Source organism: Erinaceus europaeus, chromosome 11 (assembly GCF_950295315.1).
Source record: "Erinaceus europaeus chromosome 11, mEriEur2.1, whole genome shotgun sequence".
NCBI lineage: Eukaryota > Metazoa > Chordata > Mammalia > Eulipotyphla > Erinaceidae > Erinaceus > Erinaceus europaeus.
The window spans coordinates 83,599,033-83,625,879 of record NC_080172.1 but is presented as its reverse complement, the minus strand read 5'-3'; the positions used below and the strand labels follow the sequence as shown (position 1 = coordinate 83,625,879).

Below are 26,847 nucleotides of genomic sequence, written 5' to 3'. Positions count from 1 at the left end.
AGATTTCCTGCTAATTCTCAAAACTACATTTTCTTTTCTTTTTTTATGTTTATTTTCCCTTTTGTTGCCCTTTTTTTAATTGTTGTTGTAGTTATTATTGTTGTTGCTACTGATGTCATTATTGTTGGATAGAACAGAGAGAAATGGAGAAAGGATTATTTATATAATTGTTGTTATATAGGACAGAGAGAAGTGGAGAGAGGATGGGAAGACAGAGAGGGCGAGAGAAAGACACCTGTAGACCTGTTTCACCGCTTGTGAAGTGATGCCCCTGCAGGTGGGAAGCTGGGGGCTCGAACCGGGATTCTTACGCCGGTCCTTGTGCTTCACGCCACATGGGCTTAATCTGCTGCGCTACTGCCCGACTCCCCTCAAAACTATGTTTTCTATTTTAGCTTCTGGATGATGACAGAATTAAAATATATTTATTTCATGAGAGTGAGAAAAAGCACGTTATTCTTCCATATGAAAACTGAATTATCTCAGAAATAGTAGGTGGATAGGACAAAGCCACAAGTCAAGAACATTAATTTAGGTTTGGTTTCTTTCCTTCTTTTCTTTCTTTCTTTCTTTTTTTTTTCTTCTATAAAACGGAGGTAAGACAATACCACCTGTTTTGTGAGGATAGATTAAGGTACTATAAGGTACTAGGTGACTTCACAGTGCTGTGCACTGAGTAGTCCTCAAGAAAGGCAAATCCTTCCCTGCTACTGACCAATGAGTTCATAACCTTCAAAATTAATTAAAAAATACACCTATCGGGAGTCTGGGCGGTAGCGCAGCGGGTTAAGAGCACGTGGCACGGAGCACAAGGACTGGCTCAAGGATCCCGGTTCCATCCCCTGGCTCCTCACCTGCAGGGGAGTCGCTTCACAAGCGGTGAAGCAGGTCTGCAGGTGTCTTTCTCTCTCCTTCTCTGTCTTCCCCTCCTCTCTCCACTTCTCTCTGTCCTATATAACAACGATGACATCAATAACAACAATAAAAAAAAACAAGGGCAACAAAAGGGAAAATAAATAAATATAATTAAAAAAAATACACTTATCAGGATTTGTTAACTCCAATGTCCTCATGAAGTTGGGTTTCATAGGGCATTGAGTACATACATAATATTAAGGAAATGAAAAGACTTAAGAAGATAACAGAAAGCTGGCAAAGTCAATTTATACAAAAAACAAAAACTAAAGCCCACTACAAATATGAATTTAAAAAACGGAGAAGGTAGAAAAATAGCTAGTCAGCTGAACAGTGGTAGATACGTGCCTTCTACATGTCTTACTCTCATCTTCCAGCAGATATTAAGGATGGGTGAAGTCTATGGTTACAGACCAAAAGGGATTATGAAGAATGTGGAGGTAGAGATTCCTGGAACTTGGGGAACTCCCACAATCCACTCCCCAAATGCCAGAGCACTGTTCAGCTCTGGTTTAAGGTGATATTTCGGATTAAACCTGGGGGCCTTTGAACCTCAGGCAAAAAAAAGTCTTTTGTATAATCATTAAGCTTCCTCCCTGGTCTCACCATTGGACTTTCAAGGAGGCTTTCTGGTTCCTTCCTGGGTAGCAGTGTGAATTTCTATTTTTAATCTAGAGACTAGAGCACAAAATGCTGAAGCAGGAATCTAGAGGAGGCAGGGATATGAAGGCATAACAAATAGGCAGGCACATAGAAAGAGAGGAGAAATTAAAAGTGTAAATTCTTTTTTTTATTAGATTAAATTTTTTTATATTTATTGACTTATTTTCCCTTTTGTTGCCCTTGTTGTTTTTCATTGTTGTTGTAGTTATTATTGTTATTGATGTTGTCATTGTTAGATAGGACAGAAAGAAATGGAGAGAGGAGGGGAAGACAGAGAGGGGGAGAGAAAGACACCTGGCTCCACCGCCTGTGAAGCGACTTCCCTGCAGGTGGGGAGCCAGGGGCTCCAACCGGAATCCTTCTGGTGGTCCTTGAGCTTTGTGCCACGTGCACGTGCGCTTAACCTGCTGCACTACCGCCCAACTCCCCCCCCTTTTTTAGACAGATATATATATATATATATATATTGCCTCCAGGGTTATTGCTGGGGCTCGGTGCCTGCACTACAAATTCACTGCTCCTGGAGGCTATTTTTCCTTTTTTGTTGCCCTTGTTGTGCTTGTTATTGTTGTTGGATAGGACAGAGAGAAATGGAGAGAAGAGGGGAAGACAGAGAGGAGGAGAGAAAGACAGACACCTGCAGACCTGCTTCACCGCTTGCGAAGCGACCGCCTGCAGGTGGGGAGAAGGGGGCTCGAACCAGTATCCTTACGCTGGCCCTTGCACTTTGCGCCATGTGCGCCTAACCGGCTGCGCTACCACCCGCGCCCTAGTATCTCACTTTTTCTTCCTGTTCAAAATAGTAAAATTAAAAACGAAAACAACCCCCCCCCCCCACAACTTTCTATTTTCTTCAATCACCAAAGAATAGCTCATTTTAAAAAAAGCTAATGCAAGAGGAGAAAGAAAAGACCTTTTCTATAGCAACAGAAAAACCAGATCGTTTAAAAAGTGAGTTGTGGTCAGCAAAAATAGGTCATGTAGACAGGATACTGCTTTGTCATGTGTGTGACCCTGGTGTAAGCCTAGTCACTATTGCACTGAAAGAAGCTCTGGTGGTATGGACCCTGCCTCCACTTCTTAAAAAAAATTTTTTTTAAATCTTTATTTATTAGAGACAGCCAGAAATGGAGAGAGGAGGGAGTAGCAGAGGGGTAGAGAGACAGAGAGACACCTGCAGCCCTGCTTCACCACTTGTGAAGCTTTCCCCCAGCAGGTGGGGACCGGGGGCTCAAACCTGGGTCCTTGTGCACTGTAGCATGTGTGCTCAACCAGGTGTGTCCCCTCCCTGCCTCCACTTGTATCAAACAAACAACAAAAATGAATTAGCATTTGGCTGACAATACCAAAGCAATGTATGTACTGAAGAAACTTCAACCACTTCATTTATATTCTAAATTCATACATAGCAAATCAGCTGTTTTAAAGATTAACTGATATTTAATGGAAAATGGGAATAAAGGGGCCACCTGGTTGAGTGCGCATGTCACAATGTGCAAGGACCCAGGTTCAAGCTCTGTGTCCCCACCTGAAGGGGGAAAGCTTTATGAGTGGTGAAGCAGTGCTGTAGGTGTCTCTCTCCCTATCACTCCCTTTCCTTTCAATTTCTGGCTTTCTCTATCCAATAAATAAATAATCAGAAAATGAGAATAAGAAAGACATACTTAATATACAGTTCTAAAACATTAAACAGACTTATAGTTTTATAAACACAATAGGAAGGTAATGTTCTCAATTTTTTGCTGCTGGTCTTTTCAGTTTAAATTATTCTCTCATGGATTTTAACAAGAATTGGCCCAGAAGAGAGCTCACCCTGTACATTGCCCAACTCCTTGTAAAGGGAAACTCCAGAGGTTTGCGCCTTGGCACCCCATGAGAGCACCATATCATGGACGGTGAAGCAAGTGGTACTGTGTTATTTCTCCCCCTCTTTCTGTCTGGCTTCCCTGAAACAGGGAAAAACTAAACACCAACACACACATACACACCCCCACGCACAAGCATGCACTCACACGCACAGACAATTCTCTGGTTGTACTGAGGCTTGCATATGCACTGTCTTTTTCACCCTTTTTATGAGAGAGACAGAGACAGACACACACAGAGGATGCCACAGCTCTAACTTCCCTCAGTGCTGTGGTACTCCCATGTGGTTTGAGGTTCAAACCTGACACGAGTACCTGCCAAGGCACATGTCCTAGTGGTGAAGTTATCTTTTGGCCACAAGTATAACTTAAAAAAAAAAAATATATATATATATATATATATATATATATATATATATATATATATATATATATATATGTGTGTGTGTGTGTGTGTGTGTATGGAGAGAGAGAGAGAGAGAGAAGATAGAGAGCAACTGGAAGAAAACACAGCATTTAAGGTTTCTTCAGTGTGGTGGGAACTAGGTTCCAACCTGGGCTGCATACATGGTCAAGCATCACACTATCCACAAGTAAGATGTTTTGCCAGCCCAAGAACAGTTTTCTAGACTGAAATGCTTAAATGATTAAAGATCAACTATAAGAAAGACACTTAAAAAAACATCATAGGTATCCTAAGGAATCCAACATACCCATCCAAAAAGATCTGTGTACACATATGTTCTTGGCAGCACAATTTGTAATAGTCAAAACCTGGAAGCAACCCAGGTGTCCAACAACAGATGAGTGGTTGAGCAAGTTGTGGTATATATAAACGATAGAATACTACTCAGCTGTTAAAAATGGTGACTTCACCGTTTTCAGCTGATCTTGGATGGACCTTGAAAAAATCATGTTGAGTGAAATAAGTCAGAAACAGAAGGATGAATATGGGATGATCTCATTCTCAGGCAGAAGTTGAAAAACAAGATCAGAAAAGAAAACACAAGTAGAACCTGAAATGGAATTGGCATACTACACCAAAGTAAAAGACTCTGGGGTGGGTGGGTGGGGAGAATACAGGTCTATGAAGGATGATAAATGACATAGTGGGGGTTGTATTGTTAAATGGGAAACTGGGGAATGTTATGCATGTACAAACTATTGTATTTACTGTTGAATGTAATTAATTCCCCAATAAAAAAAAATAGTACTAAAAAATAAAAAAAAAGAGAAAAAAAAATCATAGGGAGTCGGGTGATAGCACAGCTGGTGAAGTGCAGATGGCGTAAACCACAAGGACCAGCATAAGGATTCCGGTTCGAGCCCCCGGCTCCCTACCTGCAGGGGAGTTGCTTCACAGGCGGTGAAACAGGTCTGCAGGTGTCTATCTTTCTCTCCCCCTGTCTTCCCCTCCTCTCTCCATTTCTCTCTGTCCTATCCAACAACAACAACATCAATAACAACAGCAATAATAACAACAACAAAAAACAAGGGCAACAAAAGGGAAAATAAATAAGTATAAAAAATTTTTTTAAAAAATCATAAAAAATAAGTTATTGAGAAAATTCTTCAGCTTTTGGAACTGTGGTTACCAGGGCTTCAAGTCATTCAGTAAGAAACATATCTAAAGCATTAGTGAGAACACAGAAGAATTTGAGTTAAATTAGCTTTTTTTTCTCTTTGGGCAGGTGGTGCTAGGGGTTATATAGCTTGAATTCAGGGTCTCGTACATGGAAAACATATACTCTATTGCTAAGCTGCATCCTTAGCATTAGGTTGTCTTTCTTTCTTTCTCTTTCTATTTTTTAAAAATTTTTATTTAAAAAAGGAAACACTGACAAAAACCATAGAAGAGGGATACAACTCCACACAATTCCCACCACCAGAACTCCGTATCCCATCCCCTCCCCTGATAGCTTTCCTGTTCTTTATCCCTCTGGGAGCATGGACCCAGGGTCATTATGGGTGCAGAAGGTGGAAGGTCTGGCTTCTGTAACTGCTTCCCTGCTGAACATGGGCATTGACAGGTTGATCCATACTCCCAGCCTGTCTCTTCTTTCCCTAATGGGGCAGGGTTGAGGCAGCGGGGCTCCAGGACACATTGGTGGGGTTGTCTGATCAGGGAAGTCTGGTTGACATCATGTTAGCATCTGGAACCCTTGGGAGGTGGCACAATGATAAAGCTTTGGACTCTCAAGCATCTGGAACTTGGTAGCTGACCAAAGAGTTAACATACAGAGCCAAACAAATTGTTGACTAATAGCCAAACAAATTGTTGACTGATTCTTTTTTTCTTTCTTTTTTGATGACTTGAGCCTCACTGCTCCAAGTTAATTTTTCTAGACAGAGAGATACAGAGAGAGAGATGAGAGAAGCAGAGAGGGAGATAATGACAGCACAGGGCTAAAGCTTTCTCGAGTGCAGTAGTCAGTGGGGGCTGGGTTTGAACCGAGGTCCCATCCCAGGTGAGATATCTTGCTGGTCCCCTACCCCAAATTTTATTACTTTGGATAACTAACATCAATAAATCAGATGTGATTAAAAAAAAAAAAAGTCCCCCGAGAAAAATACGTTTAACCACCTTCACTGAAAGCTTCAAGAGTCCCATCTCCACAATAAGTGAAATCAAGTCAGTGACTAGAGCTGATAAAAAGGCTAAAAATATTCTTCAGAGCTTAAACATTTCAAAACCCAAATACAGCTTCCAAAACCAAAGAAGCAGCTGAATAAACTTTCAACTTCAGCCATTTAAAAGCCAAGATTTCTAGGGTTACATGAAGAGCTTTCCCTGCACCCCATCTTGAATTACAGCTTCAGCAGTTCCTAATCACAGACCAGCTGCTTGTGTATTTCTAAACCAAGAAACTGCATTCCTCTGAAAAGGAAAGCTGTGAGTAAGTGCCAAAGTCTTTGGAGATTATGGGGTGTCCTAGAGGTCAACAGAAGCTCATACTGTGAGGGTGGAAGGACACAGGAGAGCCAGGAGAAATACTGAGGTTAACAGAGAGAATGACAATCTAAAAACAGCAGAGAAAAGCAAGGTTATTGGTGGCCAACTCTTTGTGCCAATGAAGTAGGCAGGAGGTGAGGATCCAGACAGGCTGTGATGGCCTTTCACTGTGAACGTCACGATGAAGAAGTTGTTATATCGACAGCATTGGCTGAGATCTACTTCTAAAAATTCTGGAGAAAATAAGGGGCATCGGCACACTGTCTACTGTACATAGATCAACATCTGTAGTCAAGTCTTGCTATCATTGACATACAAAGTTTCTTTTTAAAATATTTTAATGTAATTAACTTATTTTTGATAGAGAGAGAAATCATGAAGTGAGAGGAGAAGAGACATCTGTAGCACTGTTTTACTGACTGTGAAGCTTAGCCCCTGCAGGAGGGAACCAGAGGCTTGAGCCTGGGTCCTTGCACACTGGGATACATGAGCTCTACCAAGGGCACCACCACCTAGCCCCTGACATAAAAGGCTTCTATAATAATTCCTAAATGAATCTGATTATACACTTTTCTTTATGACAGAAGAGTGACAGTTTAATTTAGTTTATGCTGTGGTGCTGAATTTAACTAAACTGCATTAAGGAGGCCAGGTGGTGGTCCACCCCATAGAGTACATACACACTTTGCCATGTGCAGAAAGTGGGCTGGCTTCAACCCCCTGGTCCCCACCTGCAGGGGGAAAGCTTCATAAGCAGTGAAGCAGTACTTCAGGTGTCTTCTTCCTCTCTCCTTATCTCCCTGTCCCCTCTCAATTTTTCTCTGTCCTGACAAATAAAAGGAAGGAGAGGGGAGAAAAACATGGCAGCCAAGAGTGGTGGGTTCATCTTGTAGGCATGGAGCCCCACAGATAATCCTGGTGGCAACTCAAACAAAAGACAGAAAGTAAGAATAACAAATTTAAGGAAGAATTCAGAAGTAATCCAGAGTGCTTATAATACTTATGCAAGTACATAAAATATAACATATTAAAGTAATTAAATAAATTGCATCAGGTTCTGCTGTCTGAGTCTGAAGATACGTCGCTCTCTGTCATACTGACAGATACTGACACACACACACACACACACACACACACACACACATATACATATATACACACACACAAATTACCATCTTCTTATACTTGTAGTTAAAAAAAAAATGAGAGGAAATCCAATATTTGTCCATACCAAGATATGCAAAAGTGATTTTCCTCACAGTTTATGGAATATTTATCTATTTATTTTAATACATTTATTTTTTATTATTATACCAGAGCACTGCTTAGTTCTGGCTTATGTTGGTACTGGGGATTCAACCTGGGAGTTTAGACATGAAAGTTATTTCCATAATGATCATACTGTTTCTTCAGCCCTCAGGCATTTTTATTAAACAATTTTATTATACACACATTCTAAACACTGGGGAAGCAAGCACATTTTATGGAAGTTTCAGACAAATGTACAATGTGATATGTATATCATATGATACAGCAACGCTGCTCTGAGGCGTCTTTAAGACACAGAGAGAAAAAAAAGGAAAAAGAAAAAAGAGAAGGCAAAAATGTATATAGAGAAAAGTAGCAATTGAATAGGACCTTTCTATGAGGATTTCTGTCCCACACAGAAAAGTAAAAACTAAATAGTGTATGAAGTACATAGCAATGAACAGCTGTAGAGAGGTTTGCAAAGTTAATTGGGCTATAGTATATATATATATACTTTGGGTTTTATTCTAGTGGCAATGAGGAATCGATGTTTTTGCTCCCTCCCTCGCCCCCCAAATCCAAGCAGCTTCACCACTCTGGACTGCTTCCCCCCCACCACACAAAGATAAAAAAAAAAATCACCAAGATTTTTTTCAAAAAATATTTCCAGTACAATAGACTGAAAAAGGACTGTGTTCTCTTTTTACCAGGAAGTTACTGACATGCTGTTTTTACTCTCTCAATATATAGTGAATATTAGTCATAAGTAACTGAAATAATTTGGTTGGAGCTATGCACTGGCTATTTCATCATTCCAAATATAACACTAAATGAAAGTCATCAGCACATTAAACTAATTACACAGAAGTAATTATGGCTTTGTTATCACACACACACACACACACACACACACACACACACAAACTATTAACAGAGTCTGCTTTAAGCTAAAGTTACCTGTAAGTTTTTGTTTACTCTAAATGCAGTTTTAGAATTCTTGTCTAACTCAGTAGTAGAGCACATGCTTACATGTATAAGAATCTCAGATTTAGCCCTGACCCACCAACACCTTGCCAAAAAAAAAAAAAAAAAAGAGGTGTTTTATGCTTATTTCATAATGTAGCACATATATAACTAATGTTATTTGGTATATATCTTTTAAAATATGACTAATTTCTCACACCTGTTAAGGGTAAAAAAGCCATACCTGTGTAAAAATGTTGTGTGTTTGGCTTAAAATCCATCTGGCATCAGCATCAGGTGCTACTATTAATTTCAATGTCCCAACATAAACATCAGAACATAAGGTCCAAAAGTGCTGCTCTTGTAAATTGTAAACTCCTTGCAATTGCTGCACCTAAAATATACAGGATATTTATTAACATAATAACCCAAGTATAAATTCTCTTTTCTACTTAAAATATGCAACACACATGCATTTTATTTTCTGGTTTACAAAAAAATTGGAATATACAAAGACAGTCAGTAATTTTTTTTTTTTTTAAATGCTACCAGGGTTACTGCTGGGGCTTGGTGTCGGCATCACACATCTACTGCTCCTGGTGGCCACTTTTTTCCTTCTTTAGTTGAGAGGAGACAGAGGGGGAGAAAGAGATAGACAGACACTTGCAGTACTTGTTTCACTGCTTGTGAAGCTTTGCCCTAAAGATGGGGAACAGGGACTCAAACCAGAGTCCTTGTGCATGGTAATGTGTGTAATTAAGTGGGTGTGCCCGCCACCCATGAACCCTGTAAATGATTTTAACAACTTGAATCAGATTAGGATAAATGTCCATTTATCTTTTCCTTCTAAACTACATATATATGACTACGATTTGGAAATATGATACAAAATCAGACACTGTGTTACCCTCTACAAACCTTGTTTGCAGTATCATTAAATGCAATCCAGAATTTTTTTTTTCCTGCCTCCAGGGTTATCTATGGGCCTTGGTGCCTGCACCACGAATCCATTGCTCCTAGAGACTATTTTCCCCCATTTTTGTTGTCCTTGTTCTTGTTGCTGGATAGGACAGAGAGAAATTAAGAGAGGAGGGGAAGACAGAGAGGGGAAGAGAAAGACAGACACCTGTAGGCTTGCTTCACCGCTTATAAGGTGACCCCCCCTGCAGGTGGGGAGCTGGGTGCTCGAACTGGGATCCTTATGCCGGTCCTTGGCCATGTGGGTTTAACCCGCTGCAACTGCCTGGCCACCGCAATCCAGATTTTTATTGGAGACCATGAATATATTATGAAGAACAAAAACTGCTAAATCTTAAAAAAAAAAAAGTGGAGTATATTTGAATCCAGAAATACTTATGTAACAGATACCATGACAAGTGTTTGAAAAATAAGGATGAAACCCTATCAAAATCTAGAGGGCACAGCGGAGAAGGAATTTTTTTTAAAATTTATTTTATTTATTCCCTTTTGTTGCCCTTGTTTTTTTATTGTTGTAGTTATTATTGTTGTTGTTATTGATGCCATTGTTGTTGGATAGGACAAAGAGAAATGGAGAGAGGAGGCGAAGACAGAGAAGAGGAGAGACAGACAGACACCTGCAGACCTCTTTCACCACCTGTGAAGCGACTTCCCTGCAGGTGGGGAGCCGGGGGTTCGAACTGGGATCCTTAGACCTGTCCTTGCGCTTTGCGCCACCTGCGCTTAACCCGCTGTACTACCACCCGACTCCCGAGAAGGAATTTTTAACATTTTCAAATCTAATCAGAGAGCAAGGGAACAAATAAGCAAAGAAACTAAAAAGAAAGAGAAGATGTAAATTCAAAAGAGGCAAGATGCAAGGAAATAAAGGATAGGAAATGACAATCTAGGACGTGAGGACGATCTGGCTGCGGCATCTGTCACCCCATTGATCGCCAGGGTTGATTCTGCTGATCTGGCTGGCTAGGCGGGTGTCCCCTTCCTCCCTCACTGCTCCACGTGCCCCTCCCTCCCTCTGTCGAAGAGGACGGCCTTCCCTGAATAGAGACTGTCATTCATTGTTGGATAGGACAGAGAGAAATGCTGAGAGGAGGGGAAGACAGAGAGAGGAGGAGAGAAAGATAGACACCTGCAGACCTACTTCACCGCCTGTGAAGTGACTGCCCTGCAGGTGGGGAGCTGGGGGCTCGAACCGGGATCCTTAGGCTGGTCCTTGTGCTTTGTGCTACTGCCCAACTCCCCTAGTCTGGCTTTTTATAATTGCTTATTAGCTGGTCTGTTTCTAGCTTTGTATCTCTTCTACCTATTCTTGCCACTGAATGAAACCCTGTTTAAAAGCTGAGTGACTTCTCACCTCATGCTGAGTAAAAGCCAGGTCTCTCACAGTGACTTACATGAACCCATGTCATATGGCACCCATGTGACCTTATGCACCCCATCTCATACTTCTCTTCTCATTACTCGCTCTCCCTCAGCTTTACCAGCCTCCTCATATTCTCTGAAAAGTCAGGCACATTTGTCTTAGGGTGTTTGTTTGCTCTTCCCTCAGCCTGAAGTATCCTTCCTTCCATCATTTCTTCCTGGTCCACTACTGGTCATCCCTGAAGTATCAACTCATTAAGCCCAGCTCCTGTTCCCCTATCTAAAATGACAATGTTTTCACTTTTATGTTTCTCTGCTTCATCTTCCTTTTTTGGCATACGATAATACACATTATATTACTCACATTTTAATACTGCTTATTTCCTGTCTTCTCTGGTAAAAGTTAAGCAGAATGAAGGCAAGGGTTTATTTTTGTTTTTTAATGTTTTGTATCCTTAGCCAATAAAACAGTACATGGATCTGGGCCAGGTGGTGGCACACTTGGTTGAGTGCACTATGCACAAGGACCCAGGTTTGAGCCTCTGGTTCCCACCAGCAGGGGGAAAGCTTTGCGAGTGGTGAAGCATGGCTACAGGTGTCTCTCTCTCTATATATATATCCCCCTACTTAATTTCTGGCTATTTCTATCCAATAAATAAAGATAATAAAAATAATTAAAAAAAAACAGTACATCGATCAAGTGGGAGGAATAATACTTAATTGATAGAATATCAGACTTGCATTTCTGAGCTTATGGGGTAGATACCCCATGCTGCAGACACCAGACTGGTGCCCTAGTCTGTCTGTCTGTCTGTCTCTCATATGTAACATGAAACAAAAATAAACAAAGAGACAAAACAAAAAAAAACCAATTAAGTCTTCTTTCATAAGATCTCAATTCCTTATGGCAAATTTTCAAAAAACATATTACCTTGCAGTGTTTCCAGAAAATACAAAGGGAGTACAATCATAAGAAATAATCTGGCCCCACAATGATAAAGACAGTAAATCATAAACTAATTTATCCTGTGAATTAAACAGGCTAACCCCATATACCCCATATACATGAAAAAAAAATCATGACTAAACTGAACTTAATCCAGCAGGGAAAGAATAAACAGCTAAACTCTTATTATTTTTTGTTCAGGTAATAGAGTAAAGGAGAAGACCCAGTTATACCAATAAAAGTCTTAGAATTCTGCCAAATAATACCTTTAGCACACCTGCATGTTAGCTGTTGGGCTCAGGCAAAAATTAGTAGTCATGAGCCCCTTGGTATATTACCTAAAATAAACTTCCTAGCTTTTTCCAAAATGGAGACCCCAAATCTCATCTGCTCTATTCTTACCTTTAGGTTCCTGATTATTAAACAATTTGTTCTGCTTTATATCTTTTTTTTTCCATTTTTTATATTTATTTATTCCCTTTGTTGTCCTTGTTGTTTTATTGTTGTAGTTATTATTGATGTTGTTGTTGGCTAGGGCAGAGAGAAATGGAGACAGGAGGAAAAGACAGAGAGGGGGTGAGAAAGATAGACACCTGCAGACCTACTTCACCGCCTGTGAAGCGACTCCCCTGCAGGTGGGGAGCTGGGGGCTTGAACCGGGATCCTTACACAGGTCCTTGAGCTTTGTGCCACATGCGCTTAACCCGCTGCGCTACCGCCCGACTCCCCTGCTTTATATCTTAATGCTTTTCAGTCACCAAGTTACAGATGCTACCACAAAGCCAACCTCTCTTCCCTGGGCAGCACCCATGAAGTTCCACCTGTTTTGTCTGAGCTATCACTCATGGTGCTCCCTGGCGGTGCCTAGAACTAGGATTGAACCCAGGGCTTCACGTAAGGAAAACTTGAGCTCTACCACTGAGCCGTTTCCCAGGCCTCTATCTTTCATTAAAGGAAAGGACAGTTATTTAAATCTGCATAATAGTTTTGTGCCCTTGTTTACTTTGCTTTTGGTGGAAGCCTTCCATAACTGTTTTCCTCTCCCTCATCCCCAACACCCTCTGTTTTTAGCTGAAGACTTAAGTTTTCTAGTTTTTCAGTTTTGCTGAATCTCTGATGTAGACAGGTGGTATATATGCTATTAAAATTGCCTGTTGGGAGTCGGGCGGTAGTGCAGCGGGTTAAGCGCGAGTGGCACAAAGTGCAAGGACTGGCATAAGGATCCTGGTTTGAGGCCCCAGCTCCCTATCTGCAGGACAGTCGCTTCACAGGCAGTGAAGCAGGTCTGCAGGTGTCTATCTTTCGGAGTCTCCCCCTCTCAGTCTTCCCCTCCTCTCTCCATTTCTCTCTGTCCTATCCAACAATGATGACATCAACAACTACAACAACAATAAAACAGTAAGGGGAACAAAAGGGAAAATAAATAAATATAAAAAAAATTATTAAAAAAAAGAAAGAAACAAAATTGCCCTTTTTCTCTGTTAATCTGTCTTTCCTTAGAGGAATGTCTCAACCACGAATCCAGAGAATAGAGTGAATTTACTTTTTGCCCCTCTACCAGTTAAATGAAAACTGCTTTTGCTTTGATCTGAGAATTCAAAGCATTCTGTTTTAATAGCAAGCAGAATTATCTTTCCTAAACAATTTTTGTGCAGTTCTTTTACTTAAAAGCTTCCTACTGAATTGGAATTATATGTAAGCCTCTTAGCAAGACCCAAACCATTATGTGATCTGGCCACCTGCCATTGTTTCCGACCTTTCTAGCCACTCTTGCATCTATTTATTAAGCTTCGGCCACAGTGGTCTTTCCCTTTCTTCAAATACACTGAATTAGTTCTAGCTATAACTTTTCACATTAACGTTTTCCTTTGCTTGGAACACTAGTCTCCAGGATTTTCATATGGTTGACTTCTTCTAGTCATCATGATTTCAACATCCAATGATTATTACTTATTTAGTGATTCTAGTGTATGCCATCTATGCCTATCACATCATCTGCTTTTATTTCTCTTATTCCAATTATCACTGATATATATATTTTTAAATATTTACTTTTATGAGAAAATGTGTGTGTGTAGAGAGAAAGAGAAAGATCAGAACACTGCTTGGTTCTGGCATGTGGTGTTGCTGGAGCTTGAACCTGAAGCCTCTAGGACTTCAGACATGTAAGCAAATCCTCTGAGATAATGCTAAACTATTCAACAGATCCCAGATATTTTCTCACTTACTGATGTAGTATATATGTGCCAATGCATCCCACTAAACTGTAATTCCTTTGAGAACTGAAAGACAGCCTTTTTTTTTTTTTAATTGCATTTCTCAGACCTTAGAAAAGGGCACAAAGTAGGAGCCCGTAACTATATGTTGAACATTTCTATCATTTGTTATTGATGAATATGTTGGAAAAAAAAAAAAAGACTGCTGAGTTTCTAGATGAGGACAACTTCCACCACATTTTCTTTAGTAAAGCTTAATATTTTCCAATGATTTTATTCTGGTTTGTAGATGGCAGTCATGGTCAGCATTCGATCTGGGAGGAAATACTAAATTATACACACATGCTACCCATATTTATACAAGTTTTAAACCCCAGAAGTTTGGAAACAACACAAAGCCCAATGGTTTGGAAGCTTTAAAACATACCCTCTGATAGCACTGAGGCAGATTATTTTCCAACAGGGGAGGAGTTCTCTGCATTAATATTCCAACAGACTCTCTTAAGAGAGGAATAACACTAGAGAAAAGGAAGAAAACATTTTATTAAAGTCACATCCTGACAATCCCATTCTGAAAGATCATAACAATGTATTTCTTAGTAGTATCAATAGAATAAAAACAAGATTAATCAGAATAAGAGGGAAAAGAATCCAGCTATTTGTAAAAGATTTGTTAATGAGAGAGAGAGAGAACCAGAGCATCACTCTGGCATATGTGATGCTGGTGACCAAACTCAGTACGTCAAGCTTACTAGTCTTCTGCTATCTGAACAACCTTCCAGGCTGCAAGAATACAGTTATTATTTCAAAAGTTCACAGGAACAATAAGTTATTTAAAGTAAAAGGGAAGGAGTTAGATAAAATGTGTCAATGTAGGAGAGATTAAGCTTATGAAACTGGCTACTACAGAGGGTATGTAGCGATCTAAATGCAGTGTTGTAGAGACAGCTCACTGGGTAATGTGTCTTGCCATGCATCTAGCCCAGGTTTGAGCCCACACACCGGAAAGCAAGTACTATGGCAGTGGAGGAAGCTCCAGTGCTGTGGTCTCTCTCCCTCTATCTCTGAAAGTGTGTCAGAAATGGTGAGATCACGTACAGATGAGGTCCTGGGTCTGCAAAAGCAAACAAACAAACAAACAAAACTAAACTAAATATAGCATTCATTCAACTGTTATTTAAATTACGACTTCAAATGACTAGAACCTTCCAGGGTAATCTTTAAAGCATATCACAGCCAACTTGTTCCTAGCATTTGCCAAATATTTATCAAAATGATACGGTTAAAGAAAAAACAAAAAGTGCTATGTGGCACATAAGTTCAATTCATCCAGTATTTCCCCAACCAAGTATTAGTTTATTCTTCTTTATGTAAAAGGTATACAGGTTCAGACAGAACCACATATCAAGTGAGTTGGGGTCTCTATGAGTGGGGCTTCAGAGGCAAGTGTACTGCACCAAAGTAAAGGACTCTGGGAGGTGAAGGGGTGGTTTTAGGTCCTGGTGCATTATGTTGGAGGAGGACCTAAACTGAGGTTGAGTGTTTTGCAGAAAATTGAGAAATTTTACACAAGTATCAAAAAACTTTATTTCCTAACCATTAATCAGTAAGAAAAAAAAAAGGTTGTACATGTTGATGTAGCAAGCTTTCAAATAGTTTTTGGAAATTGTACGTTAGGTAGCTTGGAGAATTTGTAAATAAAGTGTAATAGTGAAGATGATACTAACATTTCAAAACTAGAAAACTAGACACATATCAAATTCACCTTTGAGCCTTATTTTTTCATTTGTGAATGAGATTCTGAAGGAAGGTTCAGGTCCCTGTATTTTGTATTATATGTATGTATATCGGTCCTTTTATTGGGGTGGGGGGAGTTAATGATTTATAACAGTTGTTGGAAGGTGGGTACAATTTCTCATCTCCTGTGATAGGTGTCTGCAGAGCACTCAAACCCCATAGCTTAGATCTTTTTCCACCAGAAGAGATGAGAAATAGTAGGGAAGCTGATTTATTCTATCACTAATTAGAACTCCTCAAATGTACTAAGCAATTGACAGAAATAAGCAATTATTAAGTAGTACTATATGTTTTGTTGGTACCACATGGAACACTAGTCTGGAACAGTGGAGATAGAGGCCTAGAGCACTAAGGTAACTTGTCTTGGTATATGCAAACTGAATGGGAGAACACGAATACGAACAGATTTTTTTTTTTTTTTAATAGGAGGAGAAAAGGAGTAGAAAGAGGAGGTGAAAAAAGAAGAGTAGAAGGAATAGGAAGAGGAGGGGGAAGACAGGAGGGAGAAGGCAAGGAGAAAGAGAATGAGGAGGTAAAGGAGGAAGTAAAGGAAGAGGAAGGGAGGTAGAGGAAGAAGAGGAGGGGAGCAAGAGTAGGACAAGTAGGAAGAGGAAAAGACAAATCAACTTTTAATTCCAGTTTCAATTTTGAAAAATTTAAGTCAGCTCTGTATACTGGTAGTGTACCAGAAATGTGTAAGTCTTTGAGAATGAAAAGATAAATAATATGCAAGACTTGAAATAAAGTTCTTTACTTTACAAGCCTATAGAAAGGTCAGCAGAAATCAGGCAACTCTTAGTATGGATCCACCATTTGGAAGAAGGCACGAATGAACTAAAAGCAGCGGTAAAATATGTATGTATCCATTTTAACTCCCCAGGAATTTTTGGTGAACAGCTGTAGCAGTATACTGACAACATATTTTTATGCATGCTTTTTTAAAAAAGTGGACAAAAAGAAGAGAACATAAGCTCTCTTGCAACCGGATGTAAACAATGTGAGCAAAGGTATTACTTAAGTAATAGGCCTGAAATATCTATTTATCAATAACTTTTAATATCTAGGTCTTCTCTAGTTTCCCCCTTGAAGAGCTAAAATGCAGCAAAATATGACTGAGTCTAATCTACAGTAATACTTGAAGAGATCACCCTTAAAATCTCAAGAACAATACAAATTTATCCAAACCTTTGTTCAAAATTTACATAAATATTCCATATGTTTCCCCTTCTAGTGCCTGCTATTCTTTGCTATCACCTTTGCAAAAAAAAAAAAGATAAAAAGGAAAATTATTATTTATTTTAACACTCACTACAAGAATCATAATTTAAAAACATTTTAACAAAATTAACATTAGAAGCAAACATTTACTTTTAATAACTAAAAGGGGCCATTTGACATAATATAAAGACATAATGTGGAAGGACTTTAAAAATTACTTATTTTATTTATTATATATGTGAGTGAGTTTCACTGTGACAGAGATAAAGCAATGTATCACTGTGACATACCTGGTACTGGAGATTGAACTGGGAACCTCAAGCTGCTTTCTCTGTCTCTCTTTCTCTCTCTCTTCTCTCTTTCTATTTGCTAAGGACCAATTATTATTATTATTTTTTAATAAGAATCAATCAAGCTCTATCCTGTTTTCACCATTCTACGTTTTAAAACTGTTGCCTGAGGTGGAATTGTAATAGACTTTTCACATTCAAGAACAGTAATATTAGAATTTCAGCTATAGCAGCTTTAAGTAAATCATGAAACTGGGGGCTAGGGACAGAAAAGGTGCTTGCTATATTACAAGAAATAAGTGAAGAAATAAATGCATTTTAGAACCAAGATCAATTCCTATAATAATTTGAAAGGTCACATAATGTGAAAGAAACCAGGAAACCGTTGTTTGCCCTTTAAAATTACGGTTAGCACAGGAGTTTGTGCCCACATTTTTCTGATTAAATATCATAATGGGGAGTCAGAAACAGACTTTAGCAGGGATCTATCTAGCCATAATGAAAGGATATGGGGAAAAAGACAAGCTTAGCAAATTCCTGACTGAGCTAAGACTTAGAGCTGTATCCAAACCCAGAATGTAAGCATTTGGAAACAATTAGAGGTTCACTTCTGGTTGACTAATTCAATTCTAGCTTTAACAATGGTACCTCACTTTCCTAGCATATGTAAAAAGGAATGAGTCATTGGTATACGAGTTTACCAGTAAAAGAGGGAAATGACTTTATTCATCAAATGCTGATGGTTAATCATATCATAAACATAAAATCAATGTGGATGCTTAAATGCAAACAGATTAAATAAACAACAACCAGTTAGTATGTTCTTGCTGCTAAGTTTGCAACTGAAAATTCATCAGAATCTTAATTCAGAAGCAGCTTTCTGGGCTGGAGTGGTAGCAGATAGCATTATGGCTATGCAAATGACTTTCATACCTAACTCTCTAAACTCTCAGGTTCAGTTCCCAGCAACACTATAAATCAGAGCTGAGCAGTGTTCTGGTAAGTGGATAAAAGAAAGAAATAAAAAAGAAAAAGAAAAAAAGAGAGAAAAAAAGGGAAAAATAAAAAAGCAGCTTTTTAGTGAAAAGTCTTAACATTTCACCAGTAAATTAAACTGTCTAGCAATAATTGCAAACCAAAGAAAATGTATTGTGAAAACTATTCAAGAACAATCAGACTAGTGATAATTATAATTATCAGACCTGAAATTGTGACTTCTATCTGAGAATAAACATATAATAATTACTCAATTAGCCCTTTGAAATGACTGATAGGCTAAATCCTGCAATATGTTATCAGGGATTCTTACAATCTACAGAGAAAAATTATAATCTATAAATAGGGGAAGCTGTATTTTAAAATGAACCCATAAATTTGAAGGTCTGGTATACATGTCATATTCTCGCACAAAAAACAAACAAACAAAAAGCCCACCACTAAGGAAAACAGACCTCAAATTTCAATGTAGTCTACATACAGACATATGGTAAGCTGAAAATATGTACTCATATTTGCATAGATATAATTATTCCATAGTGATGAATAATTACTCATTAACCTAGAATGTCATAACCCTAATATAAAACAGATGACCCAAATCATAGGGATTGTGGTCTACCTTATAGTTATGCAGATTTTCTAAAGTCTAAGGTTTGAATCAGTGCATATTTGTAGAGTACCTATTTCATACAATACTGGTTATAAAGAAGATATGCTAAACTGTCCCTAGAACTTGGAGTCAAAGTCATTAAAAGACCATCTTTTTTCCTTAAACATGTGGAACTTACTTATGACATCTAATACATCTGATCTTCAGACCAAATGTATTAGTAAACAATATCAACTTAGTAAATCGCTATTAATTTCTTATTTAGACAACACTTAATAGCTTTTAAAGTACTCTGATAAAGCATCTCTAATTTAATCCTCACAGCAGCCTTAAGTAACCTTCAGATTCCATTCTGCAATCACAGAATGCCATATATAGTTATACAATAAGTGATTTAGGCCATTCCCTCATTTTGAAGAACTGAAGGCCATTTGAGAAAGATTAAGATAATTTGCTCCCCCCCCCATAAGAGGTGGAGCTGAGTATAATTTTAAGACTACAGCTCTCTGTAGTATAGTCCAGTGTCTATCTTGATTAAATTCTCTAGAGTCAGATCCTATCATATTTTTATTTTTGATGCTCAGCATAATGCCTAAACTTAATAAGCATTAGACAGATATATGTGAAATGCACAATCTATTTAAAAAACTAAAGTACCAGTGAATTATTATAAGATAGCCCTCACTTGACATGAATTAAAAGATTTAGCTAGGGGAAGTGTGTGTGTATGTGTGTGTGTGTGTATGAGAGACAGGAAGAGAGAGACAGAGATCAGAGCATTATCAAGGACTGATTCTGGGGCTTCATACATTCATGTCCTGTACTCTTCAATTGAGCAATCTCCCCAGCTAGGTCATTTCTAAACTGTATATATATATATTTCCTTAACCCATATGGAGAAAATCACAAGGTAAATACTACTATCACCTTTACTGTAAAAATGAAAAATGGAAACAGAAAACTCAGATAACCTGTCCAGGGATAAAGAGTAAAAGGAGGAAACCTGGATTTGAACTCAGGCAATTAAGCTCCATTGCAAATGCTCTGAACAATGACTCTCCAAATTACTTCCAGGAAAGAGATGAAACCAGGGTTTAAAAACACCTTTGGTGAAATAGCAGAGGGGTTCTGCAAAAAGACTTTCATGCCTGAGGCTCCATAGTTCCAGGTTGAATCCTTTCACCACCATAAGTCAGAGTTGAGCAGTGCTCTGGTATCTGTCTTTGTATCTCTGTATCTTTCCATATAAATAAAACTATCAAAATCCTGTGCTCTTCCTCTCAGACCTCTCACCCTGGCTAGCAGGAGCTATCTTCCAGGCACAGAAAAGGCTTGGACCACAAAAAAGCTGAAGGAAAGCGAAACAATAATATCAGTGAAAGTTTTCCTCCACCTGAGAGTTTGGGTGATAAAGTCAAACTATGGGCAGCAACAAGTCCCTGACAGCTATTTTCCATTCTGGAACCATCTTAAACAATAACTTCCCAATTCACATGTTTGTGAGGAACAGACAATAACACTGGGAATAAAAAGCAAAGGAAAACAGATCTTAATGTAGTAATCAGAGACAGACTCTGCGTTCAATAAAAAAAAAAAAGTACTTATTGTATTTATTCACATGCGGTGAGGCAGGTCTGTAGGTATCTATCTTTCTCTCCCCTTTCTCTCTCAAGTTCTTCCTGTCCTATCCAATAAAGTGGAAAAAATGGCCTCCAGGCACAGTGGATTCGTAGTATGAGCACCGAGCCCCAGCTTGGTAACCCTGGAGGCAAATAAATAAATAAATAAATAATAAACTGATCCGCCCTCATTCATAATAGATACATTCTAAGACCCTTAATTGAGGCTTACAAGCATAGATAATACCAAGCCCTCTATATATCAATTTTTACTGTACTTGTATACCTATGATAAAAGTTTAATTTCTGAACTAGACATTGTTTTGAGTCCTGCAATCAATTTCTAATAGGGACGTGGAGGCTTCTTCACACTAGCAAGATCTTCAAGAACTGAAATCGGGGGTCGAGTGGTGAGACACCCAGTTGAGCACACACGTTACCATGGGGGACCAGGGTATGAGCCTATGGTCCCCACCTGTGTGTGCGTGTGGGGGAAGCTTTGCAAATGGTGAAGCAGTGCTGCAGGTGAATCTCTGTCTCCCTCTCAATTTCTCTGCCTCTACCAAATAAGTAAATGAACTAATTAAGGGGAAAAAAAATCCTAATTCATTTCTAACACTACCTGATGATAGCATAAGATTCCACAGGCTAGGGAATGGGTGGTGGCACACCTGATTGAGCACACATCACAGTGTGCAAGGACTCAGGTTCAAGCCCTGGTTCCCACCTGCAGGCAGAAAGTTTTGCAAGTGCTGAAGGTCTTTCTCCCTCTCTATCTCCCTGCTCCAGCTGCTGGCTCTATCCAATAAATAAATAAAGATTAAAAAACATGAGTCCACAAGTTAAAGGCACAGCTTCTCAAGCCTGCCAGCTTTTCAGCATTGCTGCCATTCCGGTTTCTGATCTGCAGGTTACAGGAAGAGGTGCTTATGACTGTCTCCCTCAGACTTCAGGTGCTGGCCTCAAGCCTAGATTATTATTTTTTAAATATATTTTTAAATATTTATTTTATTTATTCCCTTTTGTTGCCCTTGTTTTATTGCTGTAGTTATTGTTATTGATGTCATTGTTGCTGGAAAGGATAGAGAGAAATGGAGAGAGGAGGGGAAGACAGAGGGGGAGAAAAAGAAAAAAAAACCCTGCAGACCTGCTTCACCGCGTGTGAAGAGACTTCCCTACAGGTGGGGAGCTGGGGCTCAAACCGGGATCTTTAACAAATCCTTGCGCTTAACCTGCTGAGTTACTGCCGGACTCCCAAGCCTAGATTATTACCGGTGCTCGGACAGACTGGCTATAAACTAGGGGTTTTCCAAGAAAGCCTCCTCAGGACCCCCTCTTATTAATTTGTTAGAATAACTCTCAGAAGTTAGGAAACCCTTTTACTCACTAAGTCACTAATTTGTTATAAAGGATCTAACGGAGGAATAGGGAGATGGAAGAGAAATACTGGCTAAAGTGGAGGGAGGGAGGGAGGGAAAGGCTTCCCTACTATCTTCAGGTATTCCGCTCTCCACAAATCTGAGTTCATCAACCTGGAGGTTCTGGAAGACCATCCTCTTGGGTTTTAGTGGAGGTTTTGTTACAAAGAAATGCCTGATTAACTCGGGGGGCGGGCCACAGGCAACTGAATTCAACTTCCAGTCCCTCCAAGTATCAACTTTCTAGTCAAGTGGTTGGTTCCCCAGGCAACCAGTCCCCAATCACAGATGCTTCCCCTAAATCACCTCATTAGCATAACAACAGACACCTTTTGTCATTCTTTCTACTTCAGAAATTCCAGGGTTCTGGGATTTGAGCCAGGAATCAAAGATCAAAGGTGTATGAAAAATATATTGCGGTCATGTGGATGATAAAACATATACATTTTTTATAAATCAAACATCGATGGCATAGTAAGAGATAATAATCAATAATAAAAGTTTACAAAACCCATTAATGCAGGCTCAAAATAAACAACATAGTATTTTCACCTCAGTCTGTCTACTTTCTGTCTCAATCCTTTCTCTTTGCTTTAAGTTTATTCTTCCTTATTTTCTTAATGTCTACCCCTCTGATGTTTCTTTTCTGGAGTTATACAGACTTTCCTAGCTCTCTTTTTTCTTATTATTATGGTAAAAAAACAAAAACAACAAACAAACAAACCCCAAGAAATCTAATAGGCTTAAATATACCATCTTAGCCATAAAAGTGTTAGATTTCTTTGTACTAGGTAACATTATTATGAAAATGATCTCTAGAACTCTTTCCTGTTGAAACTGAAACTCTGAATCCATTAAACACTAAGTTTGTCTTGCCTCTTACACTCAGAACGTGGCAACCTTTACGTTTTTCTGGGTTATGTGTCCTCTGGGTTTTCTAAGTGTAATCAAATCGCCTATTTGAAGATGTTTGCTGGCTTCTATTCATGAAGCCTCTTGGGGTCTGTAACATTGCAGTCTTTGGAGCAGTAAATTATGGTCTTGGGGTACCCCCTAGTGCCTACTTGCAGTACTGCAGATTTTAAAGCACTGTCTTTATTAACAGAGATGCCCACCATAACTATACCCCAGTCCTGTCAGCACTTGGATACTTGCAGAACAGACCGTAATTTCCCCAAGAAACTCAGTTTAGCATATGTTCAATGTTTCCCCCCCCAGGGGAAAGATGGGCTGGAATTTCTCCTCTAATACTCCAGCGTGTGTCTGTGTTGTGATTCTAATTAAAGAGCACCAAGCCTCGACATCGCTCCTTTCCCATTAGCTTGGAGTATAGTAGCTTAGCTATTTCCTGAAATTGTCACAGGAATACTTAAAAAAAAAAACAACAACAAAAACTCCCCTTTTGTTTCCCTTGTTTTATAGTTGTAGTTATTATTGTTGTCGTCGTTGTTGGATAGGACAGAGAAATGGAGAGAGGTGGGGAAGACAGAGGGGGGAAAGACACCTGCAGACCTGCTTCACTGCCTGTGAAGCGACTCCCCTGCAGGTGGGGAGCCGGGGGCTCGAACCGAGATCATTGAGCCGGTCCTTGTGCTTTGCTCCACCTGCGCTTAACCCGCTGAGCTACCGCGGACTCCCAGATGTTTATATTCTTTTCAATCTTATGCTACAATAAAATCCATAAAGAATGAACTTGTATTGTTTTGCCAATTTATAATACATTCTTAAAAGTGGGATTGCTTAATCAAAGGTAAATGTGCATTTATTTATGTTTTATAGCCAACCTCTCCACAAGATACCATTCTCATTTTCATCAACAATATGCAAAAAACTGCCTATTATATAACTATACCAAAATATTATACAAACTGTCAGTATTTTCTACCTGATGGATGAGAACTAGTATGTTGATGAAATCTTTTTTTCTTTCTTTATTCCCTTTTGTTGCCCTTGTTTTATTGTTGTAGTTATTGATGTCGTCGTCGTTGGATAGGACAGAGATTAAATGGAGAGACAAGGGGAAGACAGCGAGGGAGAAAGACAGACACCTGCAGACCTGTTTCACCGCCTGTGAAGCGGTGGGGAGCCGGGGGCTCGAACCGGTGTCCTTACGCTTAGCGCCACGTGCGCTTAACCTACGGCCCGACCCCCTGTTGATGAAATCTTAACTTACATTCCTTTTTACAAGTGAGGCTAAACTACTTTTATGTTTACAAGTCATCACAGTTTCCAGTTTTACTTATGAACGAAATAAACTTTGCTATAAGGCATTGGTCTTAGCTCTAGCTGCATCAGGGGGACTAGTTCTCTAATCTAATGATCCCAGTTCGAGCCCCAGGCTCCCCACCTGTACGGCGGTCACTTCACAAGCAGTGAAGCAGGTCTGCAGATGTCTATCATTCTCTCCCCCTCCTCTCTCAACTTCTCTCTGTCCTATCCAACAATAGCAATAGAAAGAACAACAGCAACAAGGGAAACAAAAATGGAAGGGGGGAAGGCCTCCAGGAGCAGTGGATTCGTAGTGTAGGCACCGAGACCCAGTGATAACCCCGGAGGCCAAAAAAAAACCCATATATATATATATGTATATATATATATATTTTTCCTTTTTGTTGCTTTTTATTATTGTGGTAGTTATTATTGATGTTGTAGTTGTTAGATAGGTCAGAAAGAAATAAAGACAGGAGGAGAAGACAGAGGGGGCAGAGAAAGCGACTCTCCTGCAGGTGGGGAGCCGGGGGCTCGAACCCGGATCCTTGCCGGTCCTCGCGCTTTGCACCACGTGAGCTTAATCCGCTGTGCTACCGCCCGACTCCCATATATGTATATATATTTATTTATTTAGATATTTAAATATTTATTTCCTTTTTGTTGCCCTTGCTTTTATTGTTGCTGTAGTTATTATTGTTGATGTCGTCGTTGTTGGATAGGACAGAGAGAAATGGAAAGAGGAGGGGAAGACAGAGAGGAGGAGAGAAAGACAGACACCTGCAGACCTGCTTCACTGACTGTGAAGGGACTCTCCTGCAGGTGGGGAGCCGGGTGTTCGAACCAAGATCCTTGAGCAGGTAGGTCCTTCTTCTTCTAGCGTTTGCCTGAGCAGGTCCTTGCGCTTTGCGTCACCTGCCCTTAACCCGCTGCTACCTCCCGACTCCCATGTTTGTTTTTTTTTTGAAGTATTTTATTTATTTTATTTTTGAGAGAGATGCAGAGAGAAAGACACAGAGAGAAACACCTGAGCACTGCTCAGCTCTGGCTTATGGTGCAGGGGATTGAACCTGGGACTTTGGAGGCTCAGGCATGACAGTGTCTTTGCATAAGCACCATGCTATCTACCCCCGCTGGGTTGTTTTTTTTTAAAGCCCTAGTCCATTTGTAATTTATCTTAATATACATTATGATTTATAGTTGTAAAATTATCTTTCTCTGAATGGTTACCCAATTATGGAAAGTCCATCTTTGCCTAATTCAATATGCTGCCTTTATTTCATTTTTTTCTTTATATTTATTTTATTTATTTATTCCCTTTTGTTGCCCTTGTTGTTTTATTGTTGTAGTTATTATTGTTGTTGTCGTTGTTGGATAGGACAGAGAGAAATGGAGAGAGGAGGGGAAGACAGAGAGGAGGAGAGAAAGATAGACACCTGCAGACCTGCTTCACCGTGAAGCGACTCCCCTGCAGGTGGGGAGCCGGGGTTCGAACCAGGATCCTTACTCCGGTCCTTGTGCTTTGCTCCACCTGCGCTTAGCCCGCTGCACTACAGCCCGACTCCCTGCTGCCTTTATTTCTGACTAAATTTCACTCTGTACAGAAATTTCTCTTTTTTCTAATTCGTTCCTTTGGTTTATTTGCTTTTTCAGATATCTCATTATTTTAATTATAAAACCTTGACATTTTACATCTTCTCTTTTAGGATTTTGTCTATTTTTCCTGCTTTTTTTCCTTGTAAAACTTCAAAGCCAACTTGTCATTACCTACTCTCTAAAAAATATTTTTCACAAACAGTAAACTTCCAATTTTTAAGCCTCAAATATATTCTTTTGTTCAAATTTGTGACTTGTCATCACTGTAACTGTGTTAAACAGCTAGGTTAACAGAGAAACTGCTTCTCTAGCCCCTGCCATTTTGCAGTGACTGGCCATTTGTGATGCTTCCAACTACAGGTGGGGATGGGGGTAGAACCAGGATCCTTGAGGATGGTAATGTGTGTGCTTGACTGGGTGTGCCACCACCTGGCATTAGTTCCTGACATTCTGATAGATGCTACAACTACAAACCCTGAGGACATGAAGCAAAGAGCCAATCACAAGAGGTGAAATACTGTATGTTTCATAAGTGCGCCATTTCTATACACTGCAATTTCAGAGACATAAAATAGTACAGTGGTTACCAAGACTTCTGCACTACTGTTTAAAGGACCTAGAATTTGAATTTTGCAACATGAGAAGTTTTGTAGATGGATGGTGGTGAAGGTAGTATAACACTGTGAATGTACATAATGTCATTGAATTGTCCACTTTAAGAGCTACAGTGGTAAAATGTTGTATGTAGTTAGACACACACACATATACACAGCAGGAAATACATTCCAGGGAGTGGCTACTTGCTGAGTTGAAATGTATAACTATAAAACAAATGACTTGCATCTAAAAAAGTACAAGCAATCTGGTACTTTTGAAATTTAGGATATGAGCCTTCAACTAGATCATCAGAGTACTAATATATTCCACAATTCCGTCTTTCTTTAACTAGGGTTTCTCATCATTCACCATTTGAATGACTATTT

General features: G+C 39.4%; 1 protein-coding gene across 1 annotated transcript in view; it reads right to left on the bottom strand.

Annotated features, from left to right (window-relative positions):
* The window catches only part of SLC30A7 (solute carrier family 30 member 7), an 80,481-nt gene that overhangs the window by 10,780 nt on the left and 42,854 nt on the right, over window positions 1–26,847 (bottom strand). The window contains exons 9-10 of the mRNA XM_007528593.3: window positions 14,537–14,627; window positions 8,852–9,001 (exon numbers count right to left, since the gene is read on the bottom strand). Of these exons, the coding sequence (XP_007528655.1) occupies window positions 8,852–9,001; window positions 14,537–14,627 (241 nt within the window). The remainder of the gene's footprint in view (window positions 1–8,851; window positions 9,002–14,536; window positions 14,628–26,847) is intronic.